Consider the following 14,894-nt stretch of genomic DNA (forward strand, 5'->3'; position numbering starts at 1 on the left):
TTTTCAGGAAACACCCTCATTTAAATAAAAAAAAATGTACCAGCCCGTCTTCTGTGGAAATGAAGACTAGGGCTTTGCAAGAGGCAGTTCAGGTGCTTTAGTCAGAAGTGATAATTAAGTTCCTCCTGCACAATGAGGACAAGGTTTGATTCCAACCTGTGTCTAGTCAGAAGCTAAATGGGTCATACCAGCTCATACTCAATTCCAAAGCACTGAACAAGTATTTTTGGGTGCCTCAGGTTTCATATGGAGACTTTACGTTCCAGTATTTCTACCATAGAGCAGGAGGATTTAGGGCAATCCGGAATAGTCAGAATGCCTATCCACATGTTCCTATCGCACTGTTCTATCAGCGCTATGTTAGGTTGCTATCCTCCAGCCGCAATTTCAGGCCCTACCATTTGGACTGACCACAGCTCCAAGAGTATTAACCAAAAATAGGCTAGTGATGGCATCTTAACTCTGTTAGCAGGAGATAAGTATTTTATAAAAATCCATACCTCGACGACTTAATAATCCTGGCACAATCTCAGGAATTGTTCACTGTCACCTGTAACAGACAATGGTGGTCATTCTGAGTTGTTCGCTCGCTAGCTGCTTTTAGCAGCATTGCAAACGCTAGGCCGCCGCTCTCTGGGAGTGTATCTTAGCTTAGCAGAATTGCGAACGAAAGGTTAGCAGAACTGCTACTAAATAATTCCTTGCAGTTTCTGAGTAGCTCCAGACCTACTCCTAGATTGCGATCAGCTCGGTCCGTTTAGTTCCTGGTTTGATGACACAAACACGCCCTGCATTTGGCCAGCCACTCCCCCGTTTCTCCAGACACTCCTGCGATTTTACCTGACACGCCTGCGTTTTTTAGCACACTCTCGGAAAACGCCCAGTTAACACCCAGAAACGCCCCTTTTCTGTCAATCACTCACCGATCAGCAGTGCGACTGAAAAGCGCCGCACGATCAACAGCAAAACTGCTAAGTTTTTAGTTAAATAACTAAGCGCATGCGCGCTGCGTACCATGCGCATTTAGCAGCAAATCACAGCATAGCGAAAATCGTCAACGAGCGAACAACTCGGAATGACCACCAATAGCTGGTTACAGTGATATGGTTGGCTCATAAACTGGGCAAGGTTGTTCTGATTCCATCACATCGGAGGACTCAATTGAGGGCTGTGTTGGAAATGGGTACTCAGAGAGTAATCTACCTCTGAACAAAATATCCAAAAGGATTCAGGAGTTGCTACACAGTCAAACGGTATCTATTTACGCGGTAGTGTGTGTGATGGGATTGATGGTGTAGACAATGGACTTGATGGAATATATTTTGTTCCATTAGATACATCTGCAATGTCTGATCATTTCTTGGGAGAAAGGATTTTCATCAGACAATAAAAGTGCAGATTTTGGTCTTCCTCTGGAAGTTAGGAGATCAATAGATTGATGGTTATTGGACATCCTATCCTTGACAAAGGAAGGCTCCTTTGTATATCAGGTGGCAGCTCTGACAATGGATGTCAGCCTGTGGGGCTGGGGTGAAGTGTCAGGAAGGAGTTGCTACCAGGGGCAGTGGACCAAGGAAGAAATGTTGCCTGCCAATAAATATATTGGAACCTCGGGCCATATATATAGCATTTATTCAGGCAAAGAATATCCTTCTGATAAATCCAGATCTAATCTGCTTGGACATGCAATGGTAGTGGCTTACCCCAACCATCAGGGAGGATCTCACAGCCAAAACATAATAAAGAAGGTAAGTCGCACTTTAAGGTGGTCAGAACTTTGTTATCCAGCCTTGTCCGCAGTACTCATTCTGGCAGTCTTAAACTGGGCAGCAGATTTTCTCAGTCAGCTTGCCATTCATGTAAACGTATGGACTAATACCCCTAGGTCTCAAAAACTCTGGTAGATAATGGGGGTTGCCGGAGATACATCTCATGCCGCCCGGTCAGAACAACAACGGTTTCGCATATGGGTCAAGAACAAATCTCACAGTGATCTTCTGGAGGACTTGTCAACTTTCGTCTAGTTCATGTGTTTCCACCAATCACCTGGTGATACAGGGTGATATGAAAGGTAAGACAAGGTAAGGGTGCTGTGATACTAATAGCTCCAGCGTGGTCAAGAAGACATTGAAACACCCATCTACAGTGGAGGTCAATGGATACTCTATTCCTACTTCTTCGATGGCTAGATCTACCGTCTCAGGGTCCTGGTTATCACAAACACCTGGATGGACTGTTTTTGACTTTCGAGACTTCCATCCTGAAGGCAAGAGGACTCTCACAACAGGTAATTCTAAATATGCTCAGAGAAGGAAAATTCCTTAGTTCGCATTTATCACCAAATATGGCAAGACTATATTCAGTTGTGTAGGGATCCAATATTTGACCCTTGGTTTTTCAGAATTTCCAGAATCTCAGCATTCCTTCAGGTATGAATGCATAAAGGTTATGACTGACTTCCTTGAGAGTACAAGTGTCAGCATTGACTGTATGGTTCCAAAAGAAAATTGTTAACCTACAGGATGTGCAAAATTTTTTCCAAGGAATGCGACACATTAAACCTCCTTTTGTTCTTCCTACAGTGTCTTGGGATTTAAGTTAGTCCTATAGGCCCTTTAGGCTGTCCCAATTGAACCACTTGAAAGATTGGATCTTAGATGGTTGACAGCTAATGTTCTCTTTCTACTGACCTTGCTTCAGTTAGAAGAATTTCAAATTTAGGGGCATTCTGTCATCCTCCATTTCTGAATTATTTATCCAGATAGAGCTGTTCTTTGAACCAAATCTGGGTATCGTCCTAAGGTGGTTTCTAAATTCCAACTTAACAAAGAAATTGTAGTCTCGGTCTTAAGGGACGGACTTTGCTGTGGGAGGTGCATCATTGGACGTAAATCATACCTGTGCCATCAGAAAAACAGATACTCTCTTCATTCTCTATGAATTTCACAAGAGAGAATGGCCTGCGCGTAAGCAGACACTGGCAAGGTGGCTTCGGATGACTATTTCAGAAGCATATTCTCAAGCTGATCTCCCTGTTTCGGCTAATGTCTCTGCTCACTCTACTCGTAAGGTAAGTCCATCATGGCCAGCACAACGGGTGCTTCAGCAGGACAGATATGTAAGGCAGCCACATAGTCTTCCATTAACATTCATTAGATATGATGCTCCTGCCTTGAGCTTTGGGAATACAACTGATTTGCCTGAGCCTGGAGGCGGGGATATATAGATGGGCCCGTTGCATGCTGGGAGGCCGAAAAGCTTTGATATCATATCCCAATGTTATCCTGTGGACTTAGAAGAAATACCGTTATCAACGGTAAGTTCTTACCATAACGTATATTTCAGGATGGAAGTCTCAAGAGCCACGCCATCAAAGACAGTCGATCCAGGTGCTTGCAACAGCAAGGACCCTGAGACAGTAGATCTGGACGTTAAGTGAGTCGGAATGGAGCATCCATCGACAGCCTCTGCAGATCTGTGTACCAATGTCTTCTGGGCCAAGCCGGAGCTATTAGTATCACGGTGCCCTTTCCTTGTTTTACCTTTCGCATCAACCTGGGCAACAGGGCGATCAGTGGAAACACATGGGCCAGACGAAGGTCCCATCTCACTGACAGGGCATCCACAAAGGTCACACTGGGATCCTTTGTTCTTGAGCCATATGCGGGAACTTTGTTGTTCTGACGGGACGCCGTGAGATCTATCTCTGGTAACCCCCACTTGTCTACCAGAGTCTGGAAGACTTCTGGGTGAAAAGTCCATTTGTTTGCATGAATGGCGTGTCGACTGAGAAAATCCGCTTCCCAGTTTAGGACTCCCAGAATGAATATGAATACAAGGCTGGATGATGAAGTTCTGCCCACCTTAACGTGCGGCTTACCTCCTTCATGCTCTTTGACTGCGATTTTCTCCTTGATGATTGAGTTACGCTACTGACGTTGCATTGTCCGAGCGAATTTGACTGAAGAATATTCTTTGCCTTAAAGAGTGCCATATATATGGCCCGAAGTTCCAATATATTTATTGGCAGGCAACTTTCTTCCTTGCATATACACAAGAAAAAATAGAGTAGTCCACAAGCGCTACTATATGTAGAGAAATCCAGATGTACAGTCTTCCCAAACACACGCCTCTATTAGGGTTAAGAATTCCTCAGAACATCAAGGTTTCTCCTTCGTATATAGGTTCGCACCTCAAAACTGACCTTCACACCATGCGGGATGTACATCAAAAGGTTTCTTTATATCATCATTCGCCTCACTTCTTGTAATTTCAACTGGTCATCATCCTAGCCCATATAAAAGACACTCACCTCCAGTAATAGCCCTATGTTCCTTGAAAGGTTTCTTTGCTCTGCGTCGCCCCCTCTGGCTCTGTTGTGAATTCTTATATTATCCACCACAGCCGATGAGTAGGATAGACACGGGCAGTCCAACACCGGATGTATAACACAAAAACGGAGGTGTACGTATGTCCAAAAAAGCAGGGATTTATTCAAAATACAATATAAACAGATTAAAAACAATAAAACAAAGTGGTGAATAGATCCTCTGGTCTAAAGTGAACTTTTGTGGAATAAAAACCGTTATCCCCAATTGGAGAACTAGTGATGAGGAGATACGGCCTGCGAAGTTAGAAATGAGAACAATTTATGAACTTAGGACCCTTGATCCCAAGGGGCTCAATATTGACTTCGAAATGAAGTGGTTTTTATAGTTTGGATAAAGTGACCTAAGACAAAAGGTCAAACCTTTCACCTCTTTGTAATGGTATAATACTGATCTTATAAATATGTGGTGCTAATGGCAAAATATGAAATTATCAAAAATGGTTTTTTTATATATATAAATTTCTATATAAATATAGTTTTTATATATCTAAGTATGGATTAGAAGAATGTGGATGAGATAAAACCAAATTTGACAGATATGGTATAGAGAATAACCAATTGTATTTATTGCTTATTTTTTCGGAATGTGAATCCGTATGCTGAAGATGGCCGTGCGTCTCAACACCTTCCGAGGCCTGCGTTCCATCAACCGGAAGTTTGGCTATGTCACTTCCGGCCGCGGGCGGACGGACTAGACGGCGCGGCTCTTCAACATAGGAACCAGGGGATGTTGCCTTGTTGCCGCAAGGGTTATACTGGCCAGTTACACCAGATGACATCACTTCCGGGGGAAATAGAAAGGACGGACCCGGATGACATATGGACAATTCTCAAAAGCGGCAAAATGATCCGGATTGGAGATATTACTATACAATATTTGTTTATGCACATGATGGGATTCCGGGAATCCGGTGCTGGAAATTGTGTTTACCAATTATGTTTTTTTATGGCATTTATAAAGTGTAAAAATATTTTTAAGGGTGAACAATTATAATTTTAGTGATGTATAAACATAAGGAATAACCTGATTGGAGAGGATAAACTGTAAATATGGTATATATGTGGATTAGATAACGAAAGAACGTGATTGGCTGGTGTTACCCCAGGAAATGGATAGTGGGTATAAAAGGCCGGACAGGTTTGTTCTGAGATATACCCTGAGGAAGGATGATAGATCCGAAACGCGTTGGAATTAGTTTTTTTTATTTTAGACCTAGGTCTGTAAGTTGTTCTCTTTGCTGCATTTTATCCCCATTTTGGAGACTTATGAAGTGATTTTTTTATGCAACTCCTAGGGGGTATATGGTAGAACAAACTTTAGACCAGAGGATCTATTCACCACTTTGTTTTATTGTTTTTAATCTGTTTATATTGTATTTTGAATAAATCCCTGCTTTTTTGGACATACGTACACCTCCGTTTTTGTGTTATACATCCGGTGTTGGACTGCCCGTGTCTATCCTACTCATCGGCTGTGGTGGATAATATAAGAATTCACAACAGAGCCAGAGGGGGCGACGCAGAGCAAAGAAACCTTTCAAGGAACATAGGGCTATTACTGGAGGTGAGTGTCTTTTATATGGGCTAGGATGATGACCAGTTGGAATTACAAGAAGTGAGGCGAATGATGATATAAAGAAACCTTTTGATGTACATCCCGCATGGTGTGGAGGTCAGTTTTGAGGTGCGAACCTATATACGAAGGAGAAACCTTGATGTTCTGAGGAATTCTTAACCCTAATAGAGGCGTGTGTTTGGGAAGACTGTACATCTGGATTTCTCTACATCTAGTAGCGCTTGTGGACTACTCTATTTTTTCTTGTGTATATGTATGTTTATCAAGAAGTGGTGCTCTTGAGAGTTTTAGTCCAGGGCTGCAACTAAGGCGCAAGTTACCCTTCTCTTCTTTTGGGATAACTTTCTTCCTTGGTCCACTGCCCTTGGAAGCAACTTCTTCCTGACACTGCTCCCCAACCCTAAAAACTGGCATACGTTGTCAGAACCTCCCAATCTGAAATCCAAAAGGGTCTCCCTTTGTCCAGATGGGATGTCTGTAGCCACCAGGCTAATAACCTCCTTACTTCCAGAGGAAGAAACATAGTCTGAGTTTTTATTTTCTGATGTAACCCATTCCATTTGGAAAAGATCACACGTTGCAGAGGCCTCGAGTGGAACTGAGCATACTCTACCATGTTGAATGTCGACATCATCAATCCCATCACACACATTGCTGCGTGAATGGATACCCTTTGACTGTGTAGCAGCTCCTGGACCATTGACTGAATTTTGGATATTTTGTTCAGAGGTAAAATTACTCTCTGAAGACCCGAATCCAACACAGCCCCCAAGTGAGTCATTAGTTGTGATGGAACCAGGGACCACTTTGCCAAATTTATGAGCCAACCGTGTCTCGGCAAACAAGCTATTATCTGTTTCAGATGACACTGAAGCAATTCTGAAGATTGTGCCAGGATTAATATGTCATCGAGGTGTGGAAAAATTCTTATCCCGTGCTGACGAAGATACAGTAAGCCACCATAACCACCATAATTTTGGTGAACACTCTGGGAGCTGTGGCCAGTCCAAATGATAGGGCCTGAAAACTGAAAGTGTTGCTGGAGGATGGCAAACCTGAGATATCACTGATGGGACAGTGCTATAGGAACATGTAGGTAAGCATCCTAGATATCCAGGGATACCATAAAATCTTCCGGCTCCATTGCCAAAATGATGGAACATAAAGTCTCCATATGAAACGGAGACACCCAAATGTACTTGTTCAGCACTTTGAGATTGAGTATGGGCTGGAACGACCCATTTGGCCTCTGAACCAGAAACAAGTTGTAATAAATACCTTGTCCTCATTGCGCAGGAGGAACTGGAATTATTACTCCTGACTGAAGCAACTTCTGAACTGCCTCTTGCAAAGCCCTGGCCTTTCGTTTTCACTGAAGACAGGCTGGTACAAAAAAAACTTTGAGGAGGGTGTTTCTTGAAGGCAAACGCATAACCGTGAGATACCGCTTCTTGCACCCAGGCATCTGTGGTGGACTGCTGCCAGATCTGTGCAAAATGAAGAAGTCGGCCTCCCACCCTGGGATCCCCCAGGTGGAGGCCCGCACCATCAGGCTGATGGCTTAACTTCTGGCTTGGAAGCCGGCCCTCTGGTAGCCCAATGCTCTTTAGTCTTACCAGACTTGTCAGATTGAGACTGTTTGCCATAACCCTTTTCTTTTGCTTTTCCTTGAGTCCGAAAGGGCCGAAAAGCTGGAAATCTAGGTTAGGATCTGTGTGTGGAAGGAAACTTCACTTTCTGGGAGTCTGCTTCTTACTCCAAAATACTGTTTAATTATTTACCAAAAAGAATATCTCCAGTAAAAGGCAAAGACTCCAGAACCTTCTTGGATTCTATGTCAGCTTTCCATGTACGTAGCCACACAGCTCTGCGAGCTGCTACTGCTGAGGCTGATGCTTGAGCGGCAATTGTACCCATATCCAAGGCTTTTAAAAAAACATCTATTTTTCTCTCCGTGACATCATTTAATGATATTGAAGGCAGAGGTAATGTAGATTTTCGCACCAATCGAATGACATGCGTATCTACTTTGGGAGCCACCTCCCTTTTTATACAGTCCCCAGCTGGAAGAGGATAATGGGAATTCCATATCTTTGGAATTCTAAACTTCTTACTAGGTGTTACCCAAGCCTCTTACATAATTTCCGTCAGCTGTTCTGACCCAGGAAATTCAGTCCTGACTGTTTTGGGACGTTTAAATACTGGTGCCTTAAATTGTGTACACAGGGTGAGATTTTTTCTTACGATTTTGACTATTTAGTCAAAATCGTAAGAAAAGTTAGTGCAGCTTGCAAGGTGAAAGTCACCTTGCGATGCCGATGCGCGGTCCCGCGTGGTCGGCATCGCAAGCCTAGATAGTCAAAATTGACTTGCCTGCACAGTCTATCTCGTAGAAAAAAATAGTCAAAATTGACACTTAGCCAAAATCGCACATAGTCAGTATCGCAAGCACAGCCATTATGCGCTTGCGATACTGACCTAGTCCCTATCGCACACTGAGAATCGGGATTAGCCTGAATCTCACTGTCTGTATGCACCTTTAGATTTTAACAAAGGCTCTGCTGCTTCCTCTAAGGATAGAATGGCTTTCATAACACTAATTAGCTAAGGTACGTCCACTGAGCTGAGACCTTCATCCTCATCTCTGTATGCAGACCCGGAGTATGATGAGTCCTCATCCTCCGACGAGTCCCCATCTGAAACGTGTAGACTGAAGATGTTCTTTCATGTCTGTGTTATCTACTTTCCACCAGCCTTTCAGTCTGTTTTGTTGAAAGGCTGCAGATTCCTGTACTAGATGTGATAAACCCCAGGAGGAATATTGCATGTAAGGGTTAATAGGGTAACCTATAGGAGATGGCATTATCAGCTCAGCTATACTGGATGATGCCTGTGCAAAAGTAGCCCATGGGGGTTCAACTTGAACCTGTGCCTGCCTTGGATTATTCAGGAGGCTTTGGTAACAGCTAAAACAGTTTGCACATAATCCATTTTGAACCAGATCCTGAGAGCTTAACCCAGCTTTGCAAAACAAACATGAAACAAGTGTTGGTGCTGCTGTGGAGAGTGTATCCTCTTCACCCTTGCCTCTCTTAGACATGATAAACAGATCACACACATGTACAGTGTTAACTACACAATTTGTGACTGAAACCACTTTAAAACTCATTAAAGTGACACACAATCCGATCCCTCCCTGCTTTGCACGAGCATTGAGGATCGGAATACACAGAAAACTGACAGAAATAGTAAAGTCAGCTATCACACTGTCAATCAGTCACAGGTTATACATTAGTATAATAAGCAATATGAGCACATATTCAACTACAGATACATTTCAAGTATGTAGGAGAAACATATTACTGCATTACCTTATGTAGGACTTTAAAAGTATTCAGTCGCACAGCGAAAGAAACAGCAGCAATAGTTTACAGACTCATATGCATCAGGCACTTGTCCAACTACTCGTACTTATTGGTAGGTAGAGACTTAGTGGGTCATTCCGAGTTGTTTGCTCGTTATTTTTTTGTCACAACGGAGCGAATAGTCGCTAATGCGCATGCGCAATGTCCGCAGTGCCACTGCGCCAAGTAAATTTGCTATGCAGTTAGGAATTTTACTCACGGCATTACGAGGTTTTTTCTTCGTTCTGGTGATCGTAATGTGATTGACAGGAAGTGGGTGTTTCTGGGCGGAAACAGGCCGTTTTATGGGTGTGTGTGAAAAAACGCTACCGTTTCTGGGAAAAACGCGGGAGTGGCTGGAGAAACGGAGGAGTGTCTGGACGAACGCTGGGTGTGTTTGTGACGTCAAACCAGGAACGAAACTGACTGAACTGATCGCAGATGCCGAGTAAGTGTGGAGCTACTCAGAAACTGCTAAGAAATGTCTATTCGCAATTCTGCTAATCTTTCGTTCGCAATTTTGATAAGCTAAGATTCACTCCCAGTAGGCGGCGGCTTAGCGTGTGCAAAGCTGCTAAAAGCAGCTTGCGAGTGAACAACTCTGAATGACCCCCTTAGGGCCTAATTCAGACCTGATCGTAGTAGCAACTTTGTTAGCAGATAGGCAAAACCATGTGCACTGCGGGGGGAGGGGGGCAGATATAACATGTGCAGAGAGAGTTAGACTTTGGTGGTTATATTGTTTCTGTGCAGGGTAAATACTGGCTGCTTTATTTTTACACTGCAATTTAGATTTCAGTTTGAACACACCCCACCCAAATCTAACTTTCTGTGCACATGTTACATCTGCCCCACCTGCAGTGCACATGGTTTTGCCGATCTGCTAACACAGTTGCTGCTACGATCAAGTCTGAATTATTCCCTTAATGCTGTATAATCTTGCTCAGGAGAGTGGAATAAAGGGAGACTTCACCTTGCTTCCAGGATTGATCAATACGTTAGTGAACGCTGAGTGGATCCAGACGCTAATAGTGTACACAAACGCCCAGTAAACATAGACGCCCAAGTGAACACTGATGCACCAGTCACACATCTGCCTATGCTGCAACTGGGTCCTTTTAGATACACTGGGTCTCAGACGGAAGCGGGAAATCAGTTAATGGCGGGAAACTCGGAGGAAACTGGTCATGAAGGAGAAATCAGAGATACATACATTCAAATGGGATCATCAGTGCCATTTCCCTGCATTCGTTATAAGGCACAATGATCCCTATGGCTACATGCATTTTAAATAAGGTTTCTCGTGGCCACTTGCAGTACATGGAACCTCCTATAAAACACAATCCACAAACAAATCCTGAAAAATATCAGTGTCTTTTCTTCAACAAGTAGATCTTACTAACTTTGGGCCTCATTTACATTTGGATGTAAGTATTTTTATGACACGCCTCTCAGATGTAGCAATACACGCAGGGTCAGTTCTTGCCCTTGTGGCGCCCCGGGCAAAACGATAGGGGCGTGGCTTTAAATGGGGGTGTGGTCAGTTACGCCCCCATTTGTGCGCCCTGTAGCGCCGATGAAAGAGAAAAAAAAAATGTATACTTACTATCCCTGTTCCTGATTCCAGACCGCTGCAGACCTCCGCCGGCGCCGCTCCTCTCCTCGGATCAGCATAGACACTAGAGGTCAATTATGACCCCTAGCGTCTGTACCACTATGCTGTGCGGTGCGCAATGACGTCATCGCGCACCGCACAGCAATGGTCCCCTCCACGAAGGGAAACTAGACGCGTAGCGTCTGGTTCCCTTCACAACGGGGGGCACAGAAGTGGATCTTGCCATGGTGCGGCACCCTCCGGGCAAAAATCCAGCTTGCCCGTGGCAAGATCCGCTACTGAATACACGTCCGCACTGATATTGTGTTGCTTTCACAATCTCCCTGAAATGCTTTTTCAAAAGTAGGCAAGTATGAATTACGCACAACACTGGAATGAACAAACTAAATGTAAACCATTTCTTACATACACTTAAACTAGCAATTAATCCACCCTGAGCTAATAATTAATCCAAATTTGTCCTGTGACAAACTTTGCTGCATCTAAGCACATCCAATAAATACAATCTCAAAGGATCTTAAAGGCTGGGACACTTTAACTGTAAATCTGGTTATATTTTATTACTATTATATTTATTTTCTATAAATCGATGTAATATCCCTTTAAAATGAGGATGTTTACAAATAAGCAAGCCATTCTGTCCCTCCCCTGTCACTAAGAGAAACTGTGGAGCAGAAGTTAATTTTGTTCTTTTTATTTTTTTTTATTATTGTGCAACTGATGTTTTTCCCGTCAGCTCCGACTGCTCTGCATTCAGTGTTCCTGTAGTACGACCTGCAGCCCCCTCCAGATTACAGCACCTCTGCAGGAGTATAGCAGGGGGAAGGCTCTTAAGGTACTTGTAGGTAGGATAAGGCAAGATAGATGGAACAAGTAAGGGTTGTGTTCCTGCTGTTTCTGATCTCTGCTGTCTGCTCTGGTGCTGAAGAATTAGGAGAAGGTGAGTAACCACAACTATTGTAATTATTAGGCTCCTTTATTTATATTGCTACAACATATTACACAGCACCCTATTTATCACAGCTACATGAACCATACTCAAGGGGTGAGTTTTATCAAATCTTAGAGAGAGAGTGTAGAAGTTGCCCATAGCAAACATTTTTTTTTTTTTTAAGCAAAGTCTGTATAATGACAGAAGCTGTTTAGTTGGTACTTTATCTCTCTTCACGATTTGATAAATCTCACCATCAAACTAAGGACGATTGAATTGCAAAACAATTAACCTATGAAAAAGCCTTTAGACAGTGGGATGAAATTGAACCTCCCAGAGGAGGCACAAAAAAAGCATATCCACCGTATCCTATTACCAGCATCCTATTAACCACAAAAACGCTACAATTATTCCCACAAAAAGTTTTTGCTGCTATCCCCCAATAAAAGCGGAGAAAACGGCTTTTTGACAAAATGCACACTCCCGTTTTTATTTTACGTACCCTATTCCAAATTGACAAAAACGGGATTTGCGTGAAAAGGGGGAAATCAGCCTGTACCCCAAAAATGCTAAACTACCATAAGAATATAGTACAGAAGTGTATAATAGGTCATATCAAATAGATTTAGGGCACTTAAATGGGGTCAAATGCAAGATTTTTGTGCAAAATAAATGCTCTCATTAAATTAGGGGTACATGAAAATAGTTACAAGTATATTTGGGTAATTTTAAGGTACTTTTTAAACAAAGTCACACAAAAATCTGATTAGTCCCTCCTGCAAGCCCTAAAAAACTTGTCCCACTCTTAAATCACCCTAATATGCATGTCACAAACAGTGAACCCCAATTTCCATCACTTTACAATTAAAAATAATGAAAAACTTCAAAGTGCCTAATTAGTCATTAAAGATCATGTCCCGTGGGTTCTGATCCAAATCCCCACATTTTTACATTAAAGTAGGGACTTTACACTACTTATCAGGTGAAATATCGCGATAAAGCCTTCGGAAAATTATCGGCAGTAAGTTATCACTGCTAATTGGATAGTGATTTTTTGCTACTTACAATAAAAGTGCAGTTTTTCACGGCTAATTGGATACTCCTATAAGGGGATCATGTATCAACCCTTCTAAAGAGACCAAGTACAAGATTCCACCTAATAAGGACATTCTATAAAATGATAACTAGAAGATCAGTTGCTATGGGAAACTTCTCCACCCAGGGTTGGACTGGCCCACAGGGGTACAGGGAAAACCCCCGGTAGGCCCCAATGCATGGGCCCCCTCCTCCTCCTTTAGGTATCAGGTTCCAAACTGTGTACTTGAATTATACATTATACATATATTACCTTATACTGTACAGGACTATGGTGTATTCTCTACAGGGCATTGCTGATTTAATCTAGTACATTATTATGCATGCGCATTGCTGATTTAATCTGGTACATTATTATGCATGCTCTAGCACTAATTTACTATATATATATATATATATATATATATTTATTTATCAAGGTGCCCAGAACATGCAGTCGCTAATGTGGTGACTGGCCACACCCCTAAACATGGCCCCTACCACTACATTCCCTCGATGGGCCCTTTATGCCCCAGTCCGACACTGTCTCCACCTGTCCTCTTTAGAACGTTTGATACATTTCTCCTTGAGTATTCAGTTCCCAGGGGCCAGAGGATTATAGTCTAAATTGAAAAGGCTACTGACTTGATTGAGTGAAGCTAACTATAGCGAGTGCTTCATAGGCCCCGTTCTGCATTAGTAAGCTATGGCATTATGAAGTAAGGGCATGAGATCCAGGTGCCTTCTGCTCGAAATGTATTGTCTCCAGTGAGAGAACATGTGGCTATCTCAGTGAGGTGGCTCCGGAAACTGAACTGTGGGCATTTGTGAACGTGGAGGGCAAATGTAGCTGTATGCTTAAATAAAATGTCATCAGCAGTCTCTATATATTGTACCCAACCAGGGCCGTATTAAGGCCCGTGGGTCCCCTGGGCAGCATCTACGCCACGAAGGGGGAGTGGGAGTGAGCAGTATGTCTCACCTCCAGCATTCTTAGTCTGTCCCAGCCCGCCTGGCTGCCAGAGCTAATAGGCCCCCTACTATATAATCCCTTTGTGATGCCCTCAGCAGTGCTGCTCTCTGACTCCCCTGCTAGGCCCTCTGCTGCTCCTACTGCGATGCTCTCAGCGGTGCCACTCTTGTAGTGAGACCACGCTGTCCTTCCATCCTGCCACTTCGGCCTCATCAGTGTGTGGGTCAGAAGCCTGTAATGGCTCTGGCTCACCAGTGGCAATATCATTGGGTGAGTCTTGAGGACAGTGTGTGGGCCCCCCGAAATGACTGTTCCTGTCGCCCCTCCTATAATCCGACCTTGTACCCAACAGAGGAATGGCACAATGAGTATGATTCCCAGCTCCAGCAGGTGGACAAATTATACCTAATCCATAAGAATGGCTCCCAAAATGTAAATCTCAGTATTGCTATAAGCACCTTTTACACATGTCCTCTTTAGAAAGTTTGCTACATTACAATACACTGGATCCACAATAAAGCCAGCTACTGGTGCCATTCTGAGCCCGAGGACTAGATCAAATGAATCCATGCTTAATGTATGCTGAGATCAACTTCTGATAAGTGTCTGTCTGTGATTTCCATCTGATATTGCCACACCTGTGGCCCAAATAGCCTGGAATCCTGATCACAATTGTTCAACTTATTATAGTTGTGCATTCTGAGTCCTCCAATGACCATTCAATAGGTCATCCAGCAATTGCACTAATTTGGTCAGCCAGGGCACGGAACAGCCAAGTCTGTCTGATTTTGATCAACCATGTTTGTGTCTAAATTGGATACAATTCCTGCCATACAGTGTTTATTGTCAATGCCAGATATGCAGTAAGGAAGCTGCTTAAGCATCACTACCAATGAGTAGTGTGAGGTGGCCCCTCAGAATGCTTTCTCAG

The 14,894-nt window shown here is 43.2% G+C and overlaps 1 protein-coding gene across 3 annotated transcripts in view; it reads left to right on the forward strand.

Moving 5' to 3' along the window:
* The first annotated feature begins 11,649 nt into the window (after positions 1 to 11,649).
* Positions 11,650 to 14,894, forward strand: part of CD302 (CD302 molecule) — a 66,833-nt gene continuing 63,588 nt past the window's right edge. Inside the window, exon 1 of one of the 3 annotated variants that reach the window (XM_063933666.1) lies at positions 11,650 to 11,925. In XM_063933666.1, the coding sequence (XP_063789736.1) occupies positions 11,850 to 11,925 (76 nt within the window). In that variant the 5' untranslated portion in view covers positions 11,650 to 11,849. The remainder of the gene's footprint in view (positions 11,926 to 14,894) is intronic. The other 2 variants (XM_063933665.1, XM_063933667.1) reach the window with 2 other exon arrangements.

The sequence above is a fragment of the Pseudophryne corroboree genome, chromosome 7, assembly GCF_028390025.1.
Source record: "Pseudophryne corroboree isolate aPseCor3 chromosome 7, aPseCor3.hap2, whole genome shotgun sequence".
In the NCBI taxonomy this organism is placed as follows: Eukaryota; Metazoa; Chordata; class Amphibia; order Anura; family Myobatrachidae; genus Pseudophryne; species Pseudophryne corroboree.